Source organism: Dermacentor silvarum, chromosome 11 (genome assembly GCF_013339745.2).
Source record: "Dermacentor silvarum isolate Dsil-2018 chromosome 11, BIME_Dsil_1.4, whole genome shotgun sequence".
Taxonomy (NCBI): domain Eukaryota; kingdom Metazoa; phylum Arthropoda; class Arachnida; order Ixodida; family Ixodidae; genus Dermacentor; species Dermacentor silvarum.
This window is the reverse complement of record NC_051164.1, coordinates 20,160,296-20,180,013: the sequence shown is the minus strand read 5'-3', so window position 1 is coordinate 20,180,013 and position 19,718 is coordinate 20,160,296. Positions and strand designations below refer to the sequence as shown.

The window sequence follows — 19,718 nt, the reverse complement described above, 5'->3', positions numbered from 1 at the left end:
GTATGGTGGGGGTAATATGAAGCGGTAACATCAAATTTGCATCTGAGGCCATCAGTTGTCCTTGCTTTTGCATTGAAAAGGCAAACGTACGTCGTGGCAGGCTCCTCGACAGAAGGGCTGCTTATGCTGAGCATGTATTAGCAATGAGGATTAAGACCACGCTTCTGCAAAAATCTCTGTACTTAGAAATGGAAAACTCAAATGTTGACACACAATTTTTCATTGTTGTACCTGGTTTTTGTGGGTTTATGCTGTTGCAAGACAATGTGGACATCTCCGAAAGTGATCAATTGAAAAGTTGCTTAGTGGCTATGGTGTTGGGCTGCTAGACACGAGGTCGCGGGATCGAATCCCGGCCACGGCGGCTGCATTTCGATGTGGGCGAAATGCAAAAACACCCATGTACTTAGATTTAGGTGCACGTTAAAGAACCCCAGGTGGTCCAAATTATTTCGGAGTCCCCCACTATGGCGTGCCTCATAGTCAGATCGTGGTTTTGGCACGTAAAACCCCATAATTTAATTTAATTTAATCGATTGAATACACGGTGGCTGTTCTTTCTCTTTTTGCTTTGGTTATGGAAGACAAGGTTGCACTGTATTTCAGCTGGCCCAGGACACAGGAATCATTTAGAACTGTAGTGTCTTTACATTGTTATTACATTTAAGAATTGCTAATCCCCTTACTTGTCTTCAAGGCAGCTTTCCTTTTTTTCCAGCTAAGCTGCTTGTATGGATGATGGAAATTTCACTGTTGTTAGCAGCAGTAGAAACACTTTGAAGGGATACTAAAGAGAAAAATAATTTGAGTTGCGTTAGTAGGCCACTCTTTTGCAATACCGAAAAAGCCACTGTTACCATGATAAGGCTCCAGGAAGGACGCAAAAATGAAAGACACCTTGAAGTTCCCACAACAGCTCGCAGGCTTGACGTCGTAGATTTTGATAGCGTCTGCTTGGTTCTAGTTGATTCTTTATCGGTAAAGATAAACTACGTTATAGTATTCCGAAGGAGCCAAAGAGCGAGCTTAGCAAGTTTGGGGTGGGAACATTTACTCAACCACAGTGGCCCAAATATGGAAAGTTACTATGAAATCTGTGACTTCACACCGATGTACCAACGGCAGTGTTTCCACGCAAAATTAAGAAATAGAAGTTTGATGTTCATTTTCTGTTCTAGTAATCAACCTATTACCATGAAGTTAGCAGAAATGGGATGGGCATATTGGTGTTTAATTTTTTTTAAAGTTATATTACATAAAGTTATATTACTAATTGTATTACAGACGTATTGCACAGACCCCACCTGTAGTGTCCTATGTAGTTTGTAGCTTACTTACGACAAGATTGCCATTGTAGATGTATGGTATTTAGATTAAATTTGTCTTAGCGATATTTTTGTTTTGAATGTCCTCAGTTTATAGAAGTTTCGGATTGAAATTGCATATGTTCAGATCAAGCTTGAGTTTATAGTAGTTTCGGATTAAAATTGCATATGTTCAGATCAAGCTTGAAGTCACATCGTGCACATCCCAAATGCATGTGCATATGTAGCAGTTTTCTCTCTTCTTTTTTATACTTTAGCATAGAAGAATAGAAAAATGAATTGAGTTTAGGTTTTTGTCATATTAGTAGATGTTGGGGCTTCAGGGAGCTTCATTATATTGTAGTTCAAGTTTCAGTATGAAAATAATATATCTGCGTGACGAGGAAATTCACATAGAACATAGCATGTGCCCACTCGATCTTCAGGCCTCGCAGATATGGGAGCTTGTGCCTGTTTCAGTTGTGGAACAGTATTGTAACTTCACTGTTAACTTCACTGTTTGATGATCATTCTGGTTTAGCAGCCCTGCTTTACGTGCATGTCTGCCTCAAAGGGGACCATAATTTTTCTCTGTACTGTGTCCGCATATAAGTATTGTACAGGCTCGAGATTCAAAGACCATATTGTGTTCCCGGGCTGCGTAGATATTCAGCTTTTTCTCAGATCTTGCTGTCCATAAGCTTGTGATGCTGAAAAAATGTTGTTGAAAAAAAAAACTTTTTTTCTTGCTGAGTTTTGGTATTGAGTGCAGAGTTTCTGGCGAAATGACTTCGGTCAACACTAGCTTCTTAGGATAAACTTGAGAAGGTGTTTGAACCATGCAATATGACTGCAATTCTGTCCATAACAATGACTCGACGGTTTTCATTTTTTTTAAGGGGTTGGGGGTTTGCATTTAAGTGACAAACTAGAATCGATGAATTCTAGGAGTGGTGGCCATGTAAAGCACCCTCTGGTGGGGTCATATTGATATAAAGACCAAAAATAGAAGTCATTGCATCACAGCATGTGTGAAACATAAAAGAGCCTACACATTTTGTTGCCTTGTGTATATCACCTGCCTTATACTAGTTTTGCTAACTGTATGTGTAGCATAGCTTGTGCAATAAAAAAAAAACGTATAAAGTAGGGGGCTGCACAGCTACTTCAGTATCACCTAATGTATGAAGAGTACACAAAAATTAGAAACTAGGAGAGAAGTGTGTCATGCACAAGTTTGCTCTACTGCATAAAATTTAGTGTCACACACATGGTTGGTTGAGCGTCGACTACACATTACCTGTTGGCATGAGCTTACCAGAGCAGTGATGTGCAACAATGGGCGCCAGAAATGATAGGTGATGAAACGTCTGGCATGTTTCAGAAAACAATTACTGCGGAGCCAGTTCTCATAGTGAGTTGCGCACGCTTCAAATTTACACACCTTTGGTAATTTTGTCATGCAGTAGTCATCGACAGTCTTATGGGCATTTTTCTTTGCACATCCGGCATTCTTCTATCAGCAGCACTGCAAGACACCTAGACTCGCGTGGCATTCTTGGTCGGAGAGTGCTGGCCATGCAATGTTAAAAAATAAAAGGCGCACAAGGTTGATGACTATTATTACGTTGAAAAATGTGTTCCCGAAATGGTGTATGTAACAAGAGCATAAGAAACACGGTGATATAGACCGACGTGGTTTGGTTTGCAAATAGCGCAGATCATGAGGAATATCATTCTCTGGTCGCTTGGTCGGGCTGCAGGCAGCACTCCCTGCTGTAGCGCCTACACACCCTCTCCAATGATGGGACGGCAGCGTCATGCCGTGTCATGATGGCCTCCGGTTGGCAACATTGTGCCCGCCATTTCTTTTCTGCCTGGTTCTTTTTTGCCATTCTTGTGTTCCTGTATTTTTTCGACCCTTTGTGTGCATTTGCGTTACACTTATGTGTGTTCTGCATGCTCTTTGGCACCTGTGCAAATGTGCTGTGCACAGACCCTTGTGGGGGGTCTCGCACCCTTTTTCATTTTGACGAGTGACTACTTGTGGTTACCAAAGAGGCCAGTGTGTCAGCCAACTACAGATTCGTGTGGATCCATAGCTTAACCATTTCAAGCTGGTACAGGCATCCACCAAGTTAACTTCTATCTAAGTACAGGCACAGCTAAGTTAACTTCTATCTAGCCCCATTGGGGGCCTGCATGGATTCTTACTCAAAGTGAGGTGCCAGAACAAACGTAGAGCAGTATTCTCGGCCAATCACTTTTGGGCATACAGTCAACTTCATGAGATTTCATGCAGGCTCAGCACCGGATGCATCAGCATCTATGAGCAACAGCATTCTTGGTGTTGTGCCAGAAATGTTGTCCATAGATGGCAACGCGTCTGCTGCTAGTCATGCAAAATCTTGCAAAAGTGATTGAGTGGTCGCTGAGACTACTGCACCTGGCTCAGCCCTGCTGGGGTCTGTTTTTTACCACTGTATTATACTAGCAGGCATTGTTTTGCCAGCAGTATCTACACATTGTTACTCTCTGGTCACCACAGGTAAACTCCGCTGCCTGAAGACGTTGACCTTGTTTCTGCATGGCACTGTAATAGTAGGACAACAGGGTGGGGTCCTGGGCCGCCACAGCTCGCTTCTTCCCGTTTTTTTCAACGCTGTGCATTGGGGCGTGGTGGGTGTTGCAGACTTTGAAAGAGAGCACAGAGCTTGAAGAGCAGGTCTTGAGGTCGCCGGTTAGGAAAGAGTCCGTGGGAACGCAGACAAGAGTAAGTGCCCCTTTTGTTATCTTGTTTTTTTCCTCCACAGCATGCCCTTTTTAAATTGCTATTTTGTGCCAGCTGCCTGGGTGCCTCAATGGAAGCCATATTGTGGCTGATGTTCTGCCCCGAATTCTTTCTTTTGCAAGAAGTGATCTGTTGGTCATATTTTGTGTGAGAGGTAAACGCGGCCAACCAGTGGTAGTTTAAGAACACTTATTTTCATAATTTAATGTGAACAATATGGATCCCAAAACGTAACTTTATTTTTATTTTGACCTTGGTTAGCGACCTGCTTCATTTTTAACAATTTTCATGTAATTGGAATTTGTTCGGAGGCTGAACAAGTGTAACCATAGGGCCTGATTCTTGTTACTTACAACCATATGGAACCAACAGGCAATAAAGCCGAAGAAAGCATAGGGGAAGGTATTTGGGGTTTTTGATTGAAATGTAGAAAAGGGAGGTGAAAGTGGACGAAAAGATAACTTGTCGCTGGCGAGAGCTGGACTGACATCTTCCGGATTATGCATGCGATGTTCTACCAATTGAGCTACGGCGGTTGGCTGTTCCCACATCCACCGTTTTGGGTATATATGTGTATGTATACTAGACCTGCATAGCAACGGTTTCGACTCTGGAAACTTTGATGCCTTCAGGTAGCATACAAGGGTTTATTGGCCAGCTGCGTGCTCCTAAAAGTCGTATACTGTGTGACGCATGCGGTCAAAGGGATGTGCCACATCCGACACCAAGGCCACGAGTGGTGCTGGCTTTCACTCTCAGGGTCAGAACTTGTACGCATACACAAATAACCAAGGAAGTGGGCAAGACACTGTAGCTCAATGGCTAGAGCATTGCCCACGTCATATGGAAGATGTTAGTTCGGCTCCCGCCGGTAGCATGTTATCTTTTTACCTGCTTTCATTTGCATTTTTCTTACCTAGTATTTCTACATTTCAATTAAGGACTACAAATAATTTACCCTATGCTTTCCTTGGCTTCATTGTTTGTTGACTTCATGTGGTTGTTCAGAGGCTAGAGTACTTTAGCCTGCTCATACACATTATTACCATTTAGACCACTTATGCCTTCTACAATAATGATATGGCTATTGCAGACTGCAGTTATCACATTTTGTTTGTGGCGACAGTACCAGTAATGTGGACTTCATCAACCTTAGTGAGCGTTAAAAAGCCTCAATGGTTGAATTGAATGCAGAGTCTTTCTTGGATAATGTTGGTCCGGGATACGAGAATCATTATGACCTAAGCCATGAAGTTGGCATCCATTGGGGCACAACCCAGACTGCATGTGGGTAAATGCCTGCTTTGTACAGGCTGACGGTTTCCTCACTGTTTTGTTTCCATTTGTTTATTTTATTAGTTTTGCATGCAATGTCATGGTTTCAGTCATTTTATGAATTTTTATTTCTGCCTGCTGTGCTTCAAGTCTGCATGTCACAAGGTCTAGCGGCACGTTTGCTTTTGGTGTGGTTCATGTGTCAAACATTTCAGATGTCACGAAGACCAGATGTGGCCGAGACTGATGATTGGATGATTCACCGCAGGTCAAGGATGCCAGTAGAAGCTTGTTTAATAAGACTGGTTCAGTGGGCCTTCTGAGTCACTTGGTTCGTTGTGTGATCAGTAGCACTGAAATTAGAGCAAGTTGCTATTAACTTATTGTAGGAGTGACACTGCAGCAGGACAAACATCCCTGGAAGAAAATCTCAGGCACAGTCGATTGTCATTCTTTCTGTGGTGGTGTTTGTCATTTTGGCCACTCCTGTCTTGTCACAATCATTGTGCTTTATTGGGCTGGCTTTGTTTAATTATTAATTCTGGCTGGTTGTACTCTCAGCTTGAGACATTGGAAGAAGAAAGAGTAAATACATATTTATGTGGATGAGTGCTATTTCCAGCTGAGCTTAATTGAAATGCAGCACAAATACTTAGAAAGCAGGCTCATGTGGTTGGAATTTAACATACTACACTGTTCACTTTAGAGGAAATTACCTCGTTATCATTCAACCCAATATAACTTTCCTGCATATTTATCTGAACAACCGTGAAAGATTTTGGTATTGTAGCAGCAGTGCACCTTTAGATACGTGTACGAAAACTGAAAGAGACAAACACACGTCTCTTATCTGCAGCATTTGTATGTCTGTCTGAAGCTGCACTGCTGCTACAACGACTATGGCCGACCAACTAGCCCACTGATATCTCCTCAACATAAAAAATCTTATCTCATTTACTGTTGCTTTGTTAGCACTTGAACATTGCACCTTGACAAAAAATTTTTTAATCCATGTCATAAGGTCATTTAGCACCAATCTCTGCCCGGTTAATCTGGCGGAAATGACCAACTTCTCGTCTCTATTCCCAACCATTAGCAAAGTGAGCTCCTATGGATAAGTAGCGTACTGGTGTTGTCAGCAGTGACCTTGGTCAGCTGATATTCTCATTACTTTTTTTTTTTTAAATCCAGTTTCAGATAGTGAGAACAGTCCATGTCTTGCATAGCTCATAAAACCAATCGCTTGGTGTGTATGTGACCACTGTCACTTATTATTGCACTAAAAGAAGCAAAATATATATAGGTATCAATGGCTTTGAGCATAAGTCACATTCCATAAAGAGACCGAAGATCATTACGGGCATAGCTCATAGATGCCCAGCTCCAACTCCACGCCATACCATCCCCAAGTAACTATTGTAAGGATCCACGTGATGCAAGCTGATTGACAGTTCCGAGGTTGACATCAGCTACATTTTTTTTGGCCGGCTCAGTGTGACGCTGGACTGCCGTTACAGGTACGGGAGGAGCCAACAACATGCACAGTCTCCACGCAGACGAGCCCAGCCCCGTCTCCGAGGCAACACCGCAAGGTCAGCCCCCTTCTCGTTCGTGGAAACTCACCTGACCCTTGAGCTCATGCACTGGAGCCATTTAAAAACGCATGCAAGATGTGATAAGACAGCATAAAAGCCTCATCAAAGCAGTTTGGATTGCCTGGCTGACACATACTTGTTTTTCAACTGTGTTGGTTCATTGTGCCTCACGATGTTACCAGTCCATCGTAGTTTGCATTGTGTGCTAAGGATCTCGTATAAAAGAACAGCAACATGGGGCAGGTTGGTATAGGTTCATTATTATGGACTGTGCGAAATCAACATGTGCTGGGAAGAATTCAAAGTGTATAAGCACTGGGATCCTAAGATTCAGCACTTGCCTAGTCTGAATTCTCAGTCTGTGTTGTTTTGTGCTGACCATAATCATGGGGGTGTTGGAACATTGGCCATTGAGGTGTGCATCTAGTGGAGTGGCGCTTGAGTGGGCAGTGCAGTGTGAACTCTATGTAAGTTAATTATTAGGGCATATTAGGATCTGCGCGCCGGAAGTTTGGGGACGTAAACTGGCTTACCAAAAAATGAAAAATAGCTGTACAAAACGCAAGCAGGGCATGCGATTTAGACTACGCAAGGACACTTAAGTGTGTCATTCCTATGACTTCCTAGTAAGGAGGGCATTTAGAAGGACGTACGACATTAAGCTCAAGCAGAAGGTAGGAATGCATGATGCAGGATAGCATGGATGTAGATGCAATACAAAAGTTTAGCGTTATGACATAGGTCACATGGCTCCACCTGTAGCTACTGCGGAGAACAAATAGGAGATTGTAAGTGTCCCCGAGACAATTCTCAATAAACCCAGATGTTGTGTAAGTGAGGCATATATCATATTGGTGAATTGCAAAAATGTGAGGCTTTACAGGGAGGCCTTTCGGTATTGACTCTCTTCATGACGATCCCATGGGCGCTGCCATGTTTGATCACGTGGTGACGCGTCCATTGCTTGCGTCAGCTGCCTCCGTTGACTCCGTCTTTGCAATGGATGTACATGACGCCTGGTACGGCTCAGGAAACCACTGTTTTGGGATATATCGTAGAACCTGATTGGGTGGACAACACGAAGCTTTGGCCACAGCTTCAGTGAACATGCAAAAGCGCCTTCGGAGCTCATTAAGCTTTGTCCAAATAGCGCGAGCAACGTATACGGTGCTTGGTCTAAAAGCAAGGCTAAATGTGTACTCCAAGCTATCCAATATTTCTGCTTATGAATTAAATCAGGATCAGTGTGTTTTTCTCTTCGTTCTTTATTTGGCAAATACTTTGAAACAGCAGCTTGTCACGTTTCTGATTCAGTTAAGTTGGCTGGTGCAGACACTGTCTGATTATTTTCTGCCCAATCGGTCACGGGTTTGCTCAATTGCAATAGATTTGTTCTTGCTGCGCACAAGGCTTGGAACGTAGCTGTTCTGTACTTTGTAATAGCTTGTAGCAAAGATTTATTATTGCTAGTAACTCGCTTACTCCTGTGGACCGTCACGAAACATTCAACTTCAACCATTCATGTGCTGCGGGGGAATCGTTGTCACCAATGCTTTGGCGCATTGATTCAAGTGCGCGCCCATTCACATATTCCTAATACATTGGCGATAGAGTGTGTGTAAGTTTGCGTGCAAGTTAGGGTTGATGTGTGTAGATAACGTGCGCGAAACTTACTATGCCAGGAAGCGGTAGTCAGTCTTGCTGGCATTCCGAAGTCGAAGTCTTTTCTTTGGAGGTTAGCAATGCAACGCTGGCAGATGAGTGAAATTATTTTATCCACGAGAAAAGTTGTGCATCGAGAAGGGCTGTCAACACAGGCTGTCCGAAATTATTTTATCCACGAGAAAAGTCGTGCATCGAGAAGGGCTGTCAACACAGGCTGTGTGTATGTAGCAATGCTCCATGAACTTGACGACACAGATTCATTCCGTTCCTTAATATGCCAGTCACTATTTTTGCAGCCAACTGCTGGACACGTCTTATGCTGCACATATTGCAGCATAAATGGAGCACAGTGCGTGAGCGAAAACGTAGTTGCATTTCCGACAGCTGATCGCACAGAAGCAGGGCAGAAGCGGTAATGGTTTCATATTGGTGCACTTTTGCTGAGCCAGCGTACGGCGCACCACCAAAAGCGCCATCTCATTTCTCAAGAACAAGCAAAAAGGGTCAATAGGATTGTAAGCAGCGCACTGTGGCATCTCGTCAGGATATTGCGGTCTGTATGGAGACGCCAAGCACGTTTGTACAAGATCTTCCGAGTGTGCAAGTCTGCAGTAGGGTGCACATTACCTCGCACCATTGTGAGCTGCGGGCCTTCCATGTTCTTGCCGACCAAACATTGGAGTTCCTCTGGTAACAGGTGCTGGGAAGACTGAGGTTCCGGTCTACTCTGGGCACGCAAGGGTCACAATGCAATGCGCACATTGTAGGTTCAGCGATCGTGCTTGTCTCGTCTCCAGTCCATGTCTTTTTTTGTGCTGCCGTCTTTTCAGATGTGAACAGCAGCTTTAAACAGATTGCAAGATTGGCGCTCTTTGGCCATCCCTGGCCCTTGTGCCAAAAAAACAAAAACATTTATCCTCATCAGATTGCTAGACAGCTAGCTTTTGGCCATATGTGGCATTCACTTTGTTGTGAACTGATTTGAGTGAGAAAGGAGTTAACAACACACTGTTCATAAGCAATGATTTGCTCATAAAGAGTTCTCAGTGCCATGATGTCACCAGTGACACTTAATGATGCGACACATTTCCTGCACCACCACTTCTATCCCTAAGCATAATCATGTGAAGCTAACAGGCAGCGACACTAAGAAAAGCGTAGGGTAAATTAATTGTGGTATGACAAGGAAGTCTAGCACGGCTGTGGACGACACGAAGGATGCCGACAGGAAGACACAGCAGCGTAGGTTTTGCCAGGCGCACCAGGAACAGCGTCGAGCCCGAGCCCCATTTCAGTAGCGCTGGCGATCCGGCTGCGGAGCTCTACACGACGCACTTCTTCTTCCTTACAGTGGCTTTAATTGAAATGTAGAAATGATTGAAAAGAAGGGAAATGAAAGTAAAGGAAGAGACAACTTTCCTTCTTTCCTCTGGTGGGAGCTGAACCCACATCTTTCGCATTACATGTGCTATGCTCTGCCAACTGTGCTACGGCAGTCCCTAAACATAGCTTTCTATGTTTGTGTAATGCCTGCCTGGACATGCCAAGATGCATTGCATGCCGGCAGCACTGTCACATTTCCAGATATACTATGCCTGCTCTTGGCAGAGTATGGACAGCTTTCATTGCATAGTGCTCCCTACTCCCCGCTTTCGCATGGAACTCTGCAACCAGCAGTGATGAGCTTCGTGTTCTGGGTAGCTGGGCTCCCTAACTGTGACCACTCTACACTTGTGAGAAAGGGGCGTTATAAAATGCAGGATATTGTGCCGTTAAAGGGTCAGGACACTAAATTTCTTGAGCTTGAATTGTGCATTGCATGTTAAATGGTACGCATCCCACAGCAAGCTGGCAAAATTTAAAAGGTGCAGTAGAAAATCTGTATTTGAATATTTTTTTTAATGCAGTTGAACCATAGAGCAGTCTGTTAATACCGAATACTGATGGGTGGCAAAATGGAGGGCGTTCTGCGTGGTCGATGCGCACCTCCTTAGCTTGCGCACCTCCCCCATGGTTTTGGAATGTTTTGGAGAAGACAACAGAGCAGTGACCCAGCACGTAATGATTTCACACAATCCATGCCAAAGTGGCAGTTGCTGATGGCAGGAGGGGTCTAGAGGTGGCGATTTCAAATTACAATTTCGGGTTACAATGTGCACCGAGAGCCCAATTTGTGTGTGTGGGTGCGTGCATGTGCACGTGTTTGTGATTCGTTCTTATTAGTGGTGGAGGGAATCGGTGTGTGTGTGTGTGTAGCCACACTTGCCCCTCTATTCTCGGTAACAATGATAAACTGTGAATATTTCGAAGAGCATGGTCATGGTCCCTTAACATGATGGTCTGTACATATGCACGTGAATACGCAGCGGGAAGCACTGCGGTGTGGGGCACAGCTGCCGCTCCACCACTACATCCTGGAGCAGGCCAAGCTGCTGGGCTACCGGCTGGACCTGTTCGAGGATGGTTCCTCGTCCTCGGCCTCCTCGGCGGCCGGCGACTGGGGCCACGACAACGACGACGAGGAGGACTTTGCCGACGACGAGGCCATGAGCGCCCCATCCTCGCCATCGTCGTCCCAGGACGAGGGAGATGGCCACGACGCAGCTGCCGGTCGTTTCTCTGGTAAGACCCAAAGAGACACACATTGGCTGCACTAGCTTTGCTGAAAACATTTCAGGCCACTGCAGATTGAGTGGGAGGTGCTGCGCATTGTTCTTTAATAGTTTGAGTGGTTGTTATACTTTAATAAAGTTATTACAGTGTAGACCACTTATAACGTAACCGCTTATAGTGCAGGACCGGATACAGTACGGTCTTTTCAGACTCCCATTAATTTTCCCATAGCACTCCATGTATACGCATACCGCTTACAGTGTGGCCGCGTGAGACGAAATACCGGTTATAATGCGGCTTGCGCGGGAAAATCTCGCCGACAAGGGTGGCAGCGAGCACGCTTCTCAACAAGGTGCGTGCTGCCAGCCGGCGTATGCATTATTCAATGCAATCAAACTCTCGTTAATTCGGACTTATTTGGCCGCACATCGGGTAATTCGGACTACTTTCGGAGCTCGGTGAGCGAGGAGCTCCGAAAATGCGCGACGCAAAAGAGCAAGAACGGCGCTAGCGTCCAACCGAAACGAAGCGGCGGAGTCCGCATCGCCACAGCCATCAGTTGAAATCGTACGTGAATGACAGCAACACCGGAACACTTCGAGCCTATTTGTGTCTTTAAAGCCTGTATTCTTGCGTTTACCGCCGCGTTGGCCGCGGGCTTTCGTAACTGCGTAGTCGTCATCCATGATCGCGTCGATCGCGGCCGCGGTTTTCTCCGCAGCGGTTGCGGCTAACAGTATAGTTTCGTTTTTACTCGGTACGCGCGTGGCCGCGTGCCTAAAACCTGCGGAGTCGCCCTCAATGATCGCATAGATAGCGACCGCAGTTTCGACGGCCAGTTGCAGCGACTGGACGACTCGGTGCGTGCGTCGGGCACGTGCTTTCATCACCGCAACGTTGCCGTTCATAATCGCGAACAGTATAGTTTCGTTTTTACTCGGTACGCGCGTGGCCGCGTGCCTAAAACACTGCGGAGTCGCCCTCGATGATCGCATAGATAGCGACCGCAGGTTTCGACGGCCAGTTGCAGCGACTGGACGACTCGGTGCGTGCGTCGGGCACGTGCCTTCATCACCGCAACGTTGCCGTTCATAATCGCGTCGATAGTGGTGACGGTTTTTTTCCGCAGCGGTTGCGGCAAACAGTTGTTTCGTTTTGACTCGGTGCAAAGCTGTCGAGCTTGAAGAGCACCGGCTACATCGCGATTATGTTTTCGCCAGCTCACTGGAGAAAACGTAATCGCGATGTGCGCGCGATAGTACAAAGCGTGTCTACATACTTGGTACACATGTTTTGCATACGTACAGGGCTTGAAAATCGTTATTTTGGTTATAGTGCGGTACCGCTTATAGTGCAGACATTCACGACTCCGGCGACTTACGTTATAAGCGGTCTACACTGTATTATTATTGTTCTCTTTTTATTGTTTGCAAAAGATGTTATCACCATGTATCAGTTATCACTTTTTGTTGTTGGGGTCCTTACTGCAAATGCACTGCAGCCTTTGGACATTGTTGCCGTTATTGTATAAGCATGAGTGCAACCAGAGACCAAGGCTTATCTGTCACACTTTGGTGTGCAGCTGAGAGTGACAATGGCAGCTGGACTTCAGGCTCCCCTGTGGGTCATCCCTCGGCCACGCAGCATGCTTCCCTGCGGCGGGTCGGTCACTCCAGGCCAGATGGTGGAAGCCTGCTGGAGAAGTCACAGGTATGCAGTGTTTATCTACGTGGCAAAAAAAAAATTGTCTTTGAAACAGGTACAGTGTTACCTTAATCATAGTTCTTGGATATTAGATTGAAGTGAAGAAGTGACTGAAGTGACAGAAGTGAAGCACCCTATAATTTACATGGTTGGGTCACGAGGCAAGATGGGGCCATCACAGAGTCAGCACATACACAATAGTTCGTCACCATGGTACTGTTTGATCTCACAAATGTGCACTACAATGTACCGCTAAGGCTAACGCCCATTTAGTATTTGCCAACCAGAGACAGAGTAACCATGTCATGATGACATGCAGATTACTTTTTTAATGTGTAGGTGTCTGCATAGTGCATCCTACCAGCCATTTGTTTTCTCTTGATAAAGTAGAAGTGCAGTACTGAAACTGTACTCTACATCTTGCTGATCGACAATGGAATTGAGTTAACTCCTGCAGAATAAGTGACAAAGGAATTCTAATGTTTCGTTGGGCAGCTTCACCTGCCTGCCTGTGCATGTAGGAATACCGAATAGAACAATTTCGTTATGAGTTTCAACATGCCAATGTTGTCGCAAAGCGTACCTGTATAGTCTTCAGCAAGCGGAAAGTTTGAACCTCAATATTCTGATATAACGAGATAAATCTAACGTTTCTCACCAATATTAGCATGTAATATACTTGTAATGTATATTGAATATAATGAAGATGTTTTCATGTCCGATGTGGCTTCATGGTAATGAGGTTCGACTGTATGGTAAGAAGCATATGTAATGTTTGTGCTATGGCAAACCCACCTCTTGGCCCTTGAGATGAGAAGGCAGGGAGGTGAACAAAAAAGATTCTACAGAAGGAGTATGGTTGATAGGACGCAGCTCCTAAATTCCCCCTGAATTTCACTGGAAAACTCCACAAGGGCATTCTTTTTGGCATTCCCCTCAATGTTGCCTTGAACCCAAGTACAGTGGGAATACGGCGAGGACTACTCTCATCACGGCACTGGCAGGACCGCTTTGCGTCTGCTCTGAACGTGGTGAAATGAATTTATTGCAAGTCTTTCTAGGCCTAAAAGGATGAGCAGTCGGAAGTATCTGCTGATGGCTAGACTTTCGGCTATGCTTGCTCATTTCAGAGACCTACTGTTGTTCATTGTCGTCTCTCCTGTTGGGGGGGTGGCGCACAGTCATTCCAGGTGGCGGGGGGCTCCCGGGAGGCATCGCCCGCCTTGCGGCCGCTGTCCGCCGAGCGCAAGCCGCCGTCTGAGAGCGACATCGTCCAGTACGCCCAGGACAACCTGAACCGGCACAAGCGGGGCCTGTTCCGGCGAAAGTTCTCCCTGCGAGACATGCTGTCCTGGTCTAAGGACCCCATCCGCCAGCCCATGATCATGACCACCGACAAGTCCCTCAAGCATGACGCCTGCCACCTCTTCAAGCTCATACAGGTCCGTTGCTTGTGCATGTAGTCACACCCGGTTGCCACGCGTGTAGAAAGGGCATTCTGTAATTTTACAGCGCCTGTCTGGTCCTTCCGAAATGTGAGGGAGCCAGTGGTCCACTGCAGAGGTGTATATTACCGAATCATTTGTTCCTATTGTTGCTAGAGTACAGACAACTTTCCCCGTGCATTGCAGCCACTCCTCACTTCTGCATGCCACTCACAGAGCAGCGGTGACATATGCAGAAGGGAAGTTGGCATTTCTCGAAGCACAACCCACAAACTGTGGCCAGCGTCTGGAAAAGTGGCACCCTCTGACGCCCAAGTTATGGCGTCATTGGGCAGGTATTGAAAAAAAAAATACAAGTGGTTATGGAGCAGACCTCAAAACTGTTTAACGACCTCTCACCAGGTTTGAACCTTGCAAGAACTATAGTCTGGTGCATTGTTCAAACATAGCAAAATTAAAAAAAAAAAAAAAAAATCAGGGGCAGTATTTTTGAGTGATCACTTTTGGGGAATTTCACAAGATTTTGGATGACAGCGTTCCTGGTACACGGTGCACACTGTGCCAAACACACTCGATGGCAGAATGTGAGTGCCAAAAGGGCAAACATGGCATTTACACAGTGCGAATTAAAGTTGTCAGTTGGAGCTGTGTGTCTATTCTCGACTTTGTCCCATTGTTTGGTCTGTTTTATCTTCCGTCCTATATTTCTCGCTGATCAAGCACAATCAGCGACATAGAAAGTACTGAATACAGCCAAAGCTCGTTTTAATGATGTCACATAGACGAAAACATTCTTGTTAACTCCTTTATTGGACATAACCAACTCGTCCAAGTGAAGGTATTGTCCTGTATTTGTTGCAGTCGATCTCGTATATATCAAACTCGGATATAACGAAATATTGTCTGTATGACACAGTTGTAAACTCCCCTTGAAAATTACATACAAAAATAGAGTGATGTACTATGTGTGCATCGAACTCCTGTTTACTGCCACACTCATTATATGACATGCTGTGCCACTCGCCTGCAAATGCGCTTCTCCTAAAGAAGACTCACCTTCTCAGGTTCGTCGCAAATATTTCATGCCGACAATTTTGAAATTGCACTGTTTTTGGAAGATGCTGTCAAACAAGAGATTGAATCTGAAGGGCAGTACATGCCATGGAGGAAAAACGAGCAGATGAGTGTCTCAGTTTTGCTCGCTGTTCATATGGATGGCTCGTGCAAACTGCGGCCGCTCAATATCGGCTAGAGCAGATCGCCACACTGCTTGAAGAACATGAAAGGCCTCCCGGTCTAATACGTGTTCCACAAGAAAGTGTGGATGACCCTCGATCTTTTCACCGACTGGCACCGGGCATGATATGCCAAACTGGAGATGCTACGCCACCGGGTTTGTCCTCTTGTAGACAAAGGCTTTCCGCAAATGGCATTTTAGGATTCCATAAGTGGCCAAAAATAATCCGACCCTAACCTCCATTTGGACGTATTTTTACATTACAGTTTGAATTTAATAAAACCATCGCACGCTACATCCGCACTTTGTGGAAAGACCATTGCAGCAGTGGCATGCATCGCTGTGCTATTTGTGGGTTCACGGTGAACGCGTTTCATTCGTGCTCGGATGTTCTGGACGCGGACGGGCCCGCATATACTCGGATGTTCTGCAAGCTGAAAGCCACTTTTGACACTAAGGGTGTCTGTATAATGTCTGCAGTCACTGACGCAGGGGCCAGAGGGGAAGGGCCAAGAACGAAGGGATGTATCAGCCTCAAAGTGTTGGAGCACTGAGCGGAATGCAAAAGACACGTGGACTTTTTAGGACGCCCGAGAAGCGAGCACAACTGTTTCCAACAGACGCCTTCTCTGCTCATAGTACGAGCACCTTTAAGCACACTGGGAGCCATTCAGAGCTGTTTCTAATGCTGTGGCAATTTGAGCCCTTGTTTCGCCCGCCATGCCTGTCTCGTATATGCGACCTTTAACAGAGCCTAGTATGCGTTCTTTAATTATACGCGTGCGCACACGCGCCGTGCACCGGGAAGCATACAAAAGCCATTTGTGTTTTGGGGAAGCTAGCGGAAAAGAAGGCAGTAGGATGAAAAAACTCAGAATGTCGAGGAGATGTTTGAAGCCAATAAAAGAGTGGGCGGAGGGGGGGGGGGGGGGGGGGCGAGGTCTATCTAAATCTCTAAAGGCCTGCCAGCGAACATTTTAGGCCTCTTGGTGCTCGTACTGTGACCGGAGGGCGCATGTGCGTGTGTAAATTAAGGAACACATGCTATGTCCCGTAACAGTGGGACCGTTCCTCACTTGGTATGCTTCACCGCATAACATGGTTATATTGCCGCAAGTCTGCTCCTAAACATGTGTTCTACGACGGTAGCCAGCGAGCCACTGTGTCAAAAGAGCGTCTGCTACCTCTCGCGCGCCTGCTTGGTTTCGTGGGGTGGCGCAATGTGTGCCGCTCGTGCACGCGCACGAGGCAGGGGCTCGGACCATCACTGGGAGAGAAAGAAGTGCGTTCGGCGCAGAGACGCTCGTGTGGAACGTTCTTTTGAAACTCTTCGTGTACATAGTTAGTTGCAGGGCACAGGTTCGCCCTTAATAAACCAGTTTTTCTATTTTACTCCTTGAAATACCGTTACATTCTGGTGGAGGTGCTGGGTATGTTTGGAAGTCCCCTGGGTGCCAGAGACCGGAGCCCCGATCCTCAGCGATTGGAATCTGGAGAGGTGACTCCAGTGCACCAGCGCGCCAGCCGCCGACTTCGGGGAGACCCGCCTGAATTCGGACCGCTTCCCACTGCTACGGCCACACGGACGATGTCTTCCACTGACGCCACGACGATGACTAGCCAGGCGACATCACCCGAGGTCGTCGTGTACCCGCCGCGCATGCCCGAGATGTTCCACGGCGACCCGTACGAAGACGTCGAGGATTGGTTGGAGCACTTCGAGAGGGTCGCAGATGTCAACGGCTGGAACCCGGCACGGAAACGTCGCCATGTGTACTTCGCGTTGGGGGATTCAGCAAAGACATGGTACGAGAATCACGAAGCGGTGTTAACGTCGTGGGAAGAGTTTCGGCGACATCTGCTTGCTGCGTTTGCATGCGCAGATCGCCGAGAGAAGGCTGAGAATGCTCTGCAAGCCAGGAACCAGCGCACCAACGAGAGTGTCGGCATGTACATCGAGGACATGTCCCGTCTGTTCAAACGTGCCGATGCAAACATGTCCGAGGAGAAGAAAGTGCGCCATCTTATGCGTGGCGTGAAGGAGGAGCTATTTGCCGGGTTGGTTCGCAACCCGCCACGTACTGTTGCGGAGTTTCGCACCGAGGCGACGACGATAGAGAAGGCCCTGCAGCAGCGCGCCCGCCACTACAACCGTGATGTCAGCAGCGCCCCTGTGGACGTTCTTTCGGCAGGCATGGGCAATAACACCGAAGCGTTGAGAGAGCTGGTGCGAACTATCGTTAAAGAAGAGCTTCGGAAGCTGCAGCAACCGCAAGTCGCGTCGACTGTTTCTTCGCTGGCCGCCGTCATTCGGGATGAAGTTAGGCATGCCATGTTAGAACCGCAACCGGAGGTGCAGCCTGTTTCACTCGGGCAACCACTGCAGGAACGCCGCGTACCAACATACGCTGACGCTGTGCGTCAGCCTGCCGTGCAGACTGCATCATTCGCAGCCCTCAGTGCACGCCCACCGGCTCCCCGCAGTGCATCTTTCCAGGGAGAAAGATCCACGAGTACAGACCACGAGTACAGACCACGGAAAAGCGACGTGTGGCGTACACCCGACAGGACGCCGCTCTGCTTCCATTGCGGAGAGGCCGGACACATGTACAGATGGTGCCCATATCGGCGAGTCGGCCTTCGTGGATTCGCTGTCAATGCACCTTGCCCCCGCAATGGGGAAAGACCCATCGATATCCAAGATTACTTGTCGCAAAGTCAACTTGCAGCTGCTCGTTACCAACACCAGTCACGGTCACCAGCGCCCGCCCGCTACCGATCACCAAGCCCACGACCCTTTTCAAGTTCCCCAAGGCGTCGTTCAGAAAGCCCGCGCCCGGAAAACTAAATCCAGCGACCTGGGGAGGCAAGGCCGCTGACGTTCGACAAAGCGAAGATCCTCCGTCAATGTTGCAGTGCAGTAGCGACAAGCAGAAAGCGACGACTACGATAAGTACGCAGAAAATTTCTTCAGACTTACTTATTGCCGTGGATGGACATGAATCGAATGCTTTAGTAGACACGGGTGCTGATTATTCAGTCGTAAGCTACGCACTCGCAAAACAGCTTAAGAAAGTTTTGACGCCGTGGAACGGACCGCACGTACGTACAGCTGGGGGTCACCTCATTAGTCCTCTAGGAATATGCACTGCAAGAGTTCTGATTCGAGGTGTAACTTACGTTACCGAATTCGTAGTACTTCCGGACTGTTCGAGAGACGTTATACTCGGTATGGATTTTCTGCACGCAAACGGTGCTATAATTGACCTGCAGAATTCTAGCGTTTCCTTCTCTACGAAGTTGGCCATTGACATGGAGGAGCCTGAGGAACCGGACTACACTGCCTTGCGAGTCCTTGACGCAGACGTAACTGTGCCACCACGAAGCAGTGTACTGGTTCGCGTCAGAAATCAAGCATTCGTTGACTCCGAGGGTATAGCGGACGGCAATGTCGAGCTATTGCTGAAGAAAGGTATTTGCATTGCTAGGGGCATTATCCGCTTACGCGATGGGCTTGCCGATCTATTGCTGACAAACTTCGGAAATGAACTTCAGCATGTCGCGAAGGACACTGCGATCGCCTTCCTGCACAGTTTTACTACAGTGACAAGCTTATGTACCCTGGAGTCGGAGCCACCTCCTGCGAAAACTACGAATAAGGCCACAGCAGCAGTTGCAATAAGCCCACACCTATCGCCAGCCGAGGCGAAAACCATACAAGACCTCATAGGTGCTTTTGCAGAGTGTTTCTCTACTTCCTCAAGAGTACGGAGAACGCAGGTTGTTAAACACCGTATAATAACAGATGAAACAACCAGACCTGTATACCAACACCCATACCGAGTATCGCCGAAAGAACGGGAGATCATAAAGAATCAGGTGCAAGAGATGCTTCAGGATGATGTCATTCAGCCGTCCAACAGCCCATGGGCGTCCCCGGTAGTTCTTGTCAGGAAAAAGGACAACACAATGAGATTTTGTGTTGATTACCGGAAACTGAACAGCGTCACCAAGCGTGATGTGTACCCCTTACCACGTATCGATGACACCTTGGACCGGCTGCGTGATGCAAAGTACGTTGGATTTAAA

At 46.9% G+C, this 19,718-nt stretch overlaps 1 protein-coding gene and 1 long non-coding RNA gene across 5 annotated transcripts in view; one reads left to right on the top strand and one right to left on the bottom strand.

Annotated features, from left to right (window-relative positions):
• Positions 1 to 19,718, top strand: part of LOC119432886 (rho GTPase-activating protein 39) — a 132,198-nt gene that overhangs the window by 14,798 nt on the left and 97,682 nt on the right. The window contains exons 4-8 of one of the 4 annotated variants that reach the window (XM_037700033.2): positions 3,997 to 4,077; positions 6,888 to 6,962; positions 10,997 to 11,252; positions 12,826 to 12,953; positions 14,129 to 14,389. In XM_037700033.2, coding sequence (XP_037555961.1) covers positions 3,997 to 4,077; positions 6,888 to 6,962; positions 10,997 to 11,252; positions 12,826 to 12,953; positions 14,129 to 14,389 — 801 coding nt within the window. Of the gene's footprint in view, positions 1 to 3,996; positions 4,078 to 6,863; positions 6,963 to 10,996; positions 11,253 to 12,825; positions 12,954 to 14,128; positions 14,390 to 19,718 lie in introns of all 4 variants that reach the window. The other 3 variants (XM_037700032.2, XM_037700036.2, XM_049659109.1) reach the window with 3 other exon arrangements.
• Positions 4,084 to 14,189, bottom strand: LOC125941575 (uncharacterized). The gene is made up of 4 exons (XR_007464453.1): positions 14,086 to 14,189; positions 12,795 to 12,938; positions 10,977 to 11,249; positions 4,084 to 5,723 (listed from the first exon to the last, which is right to left on the bottom strand). It is a non-coding gene; the product is annotated as an uncharacterized LOC125941575 (long non-coding RNA).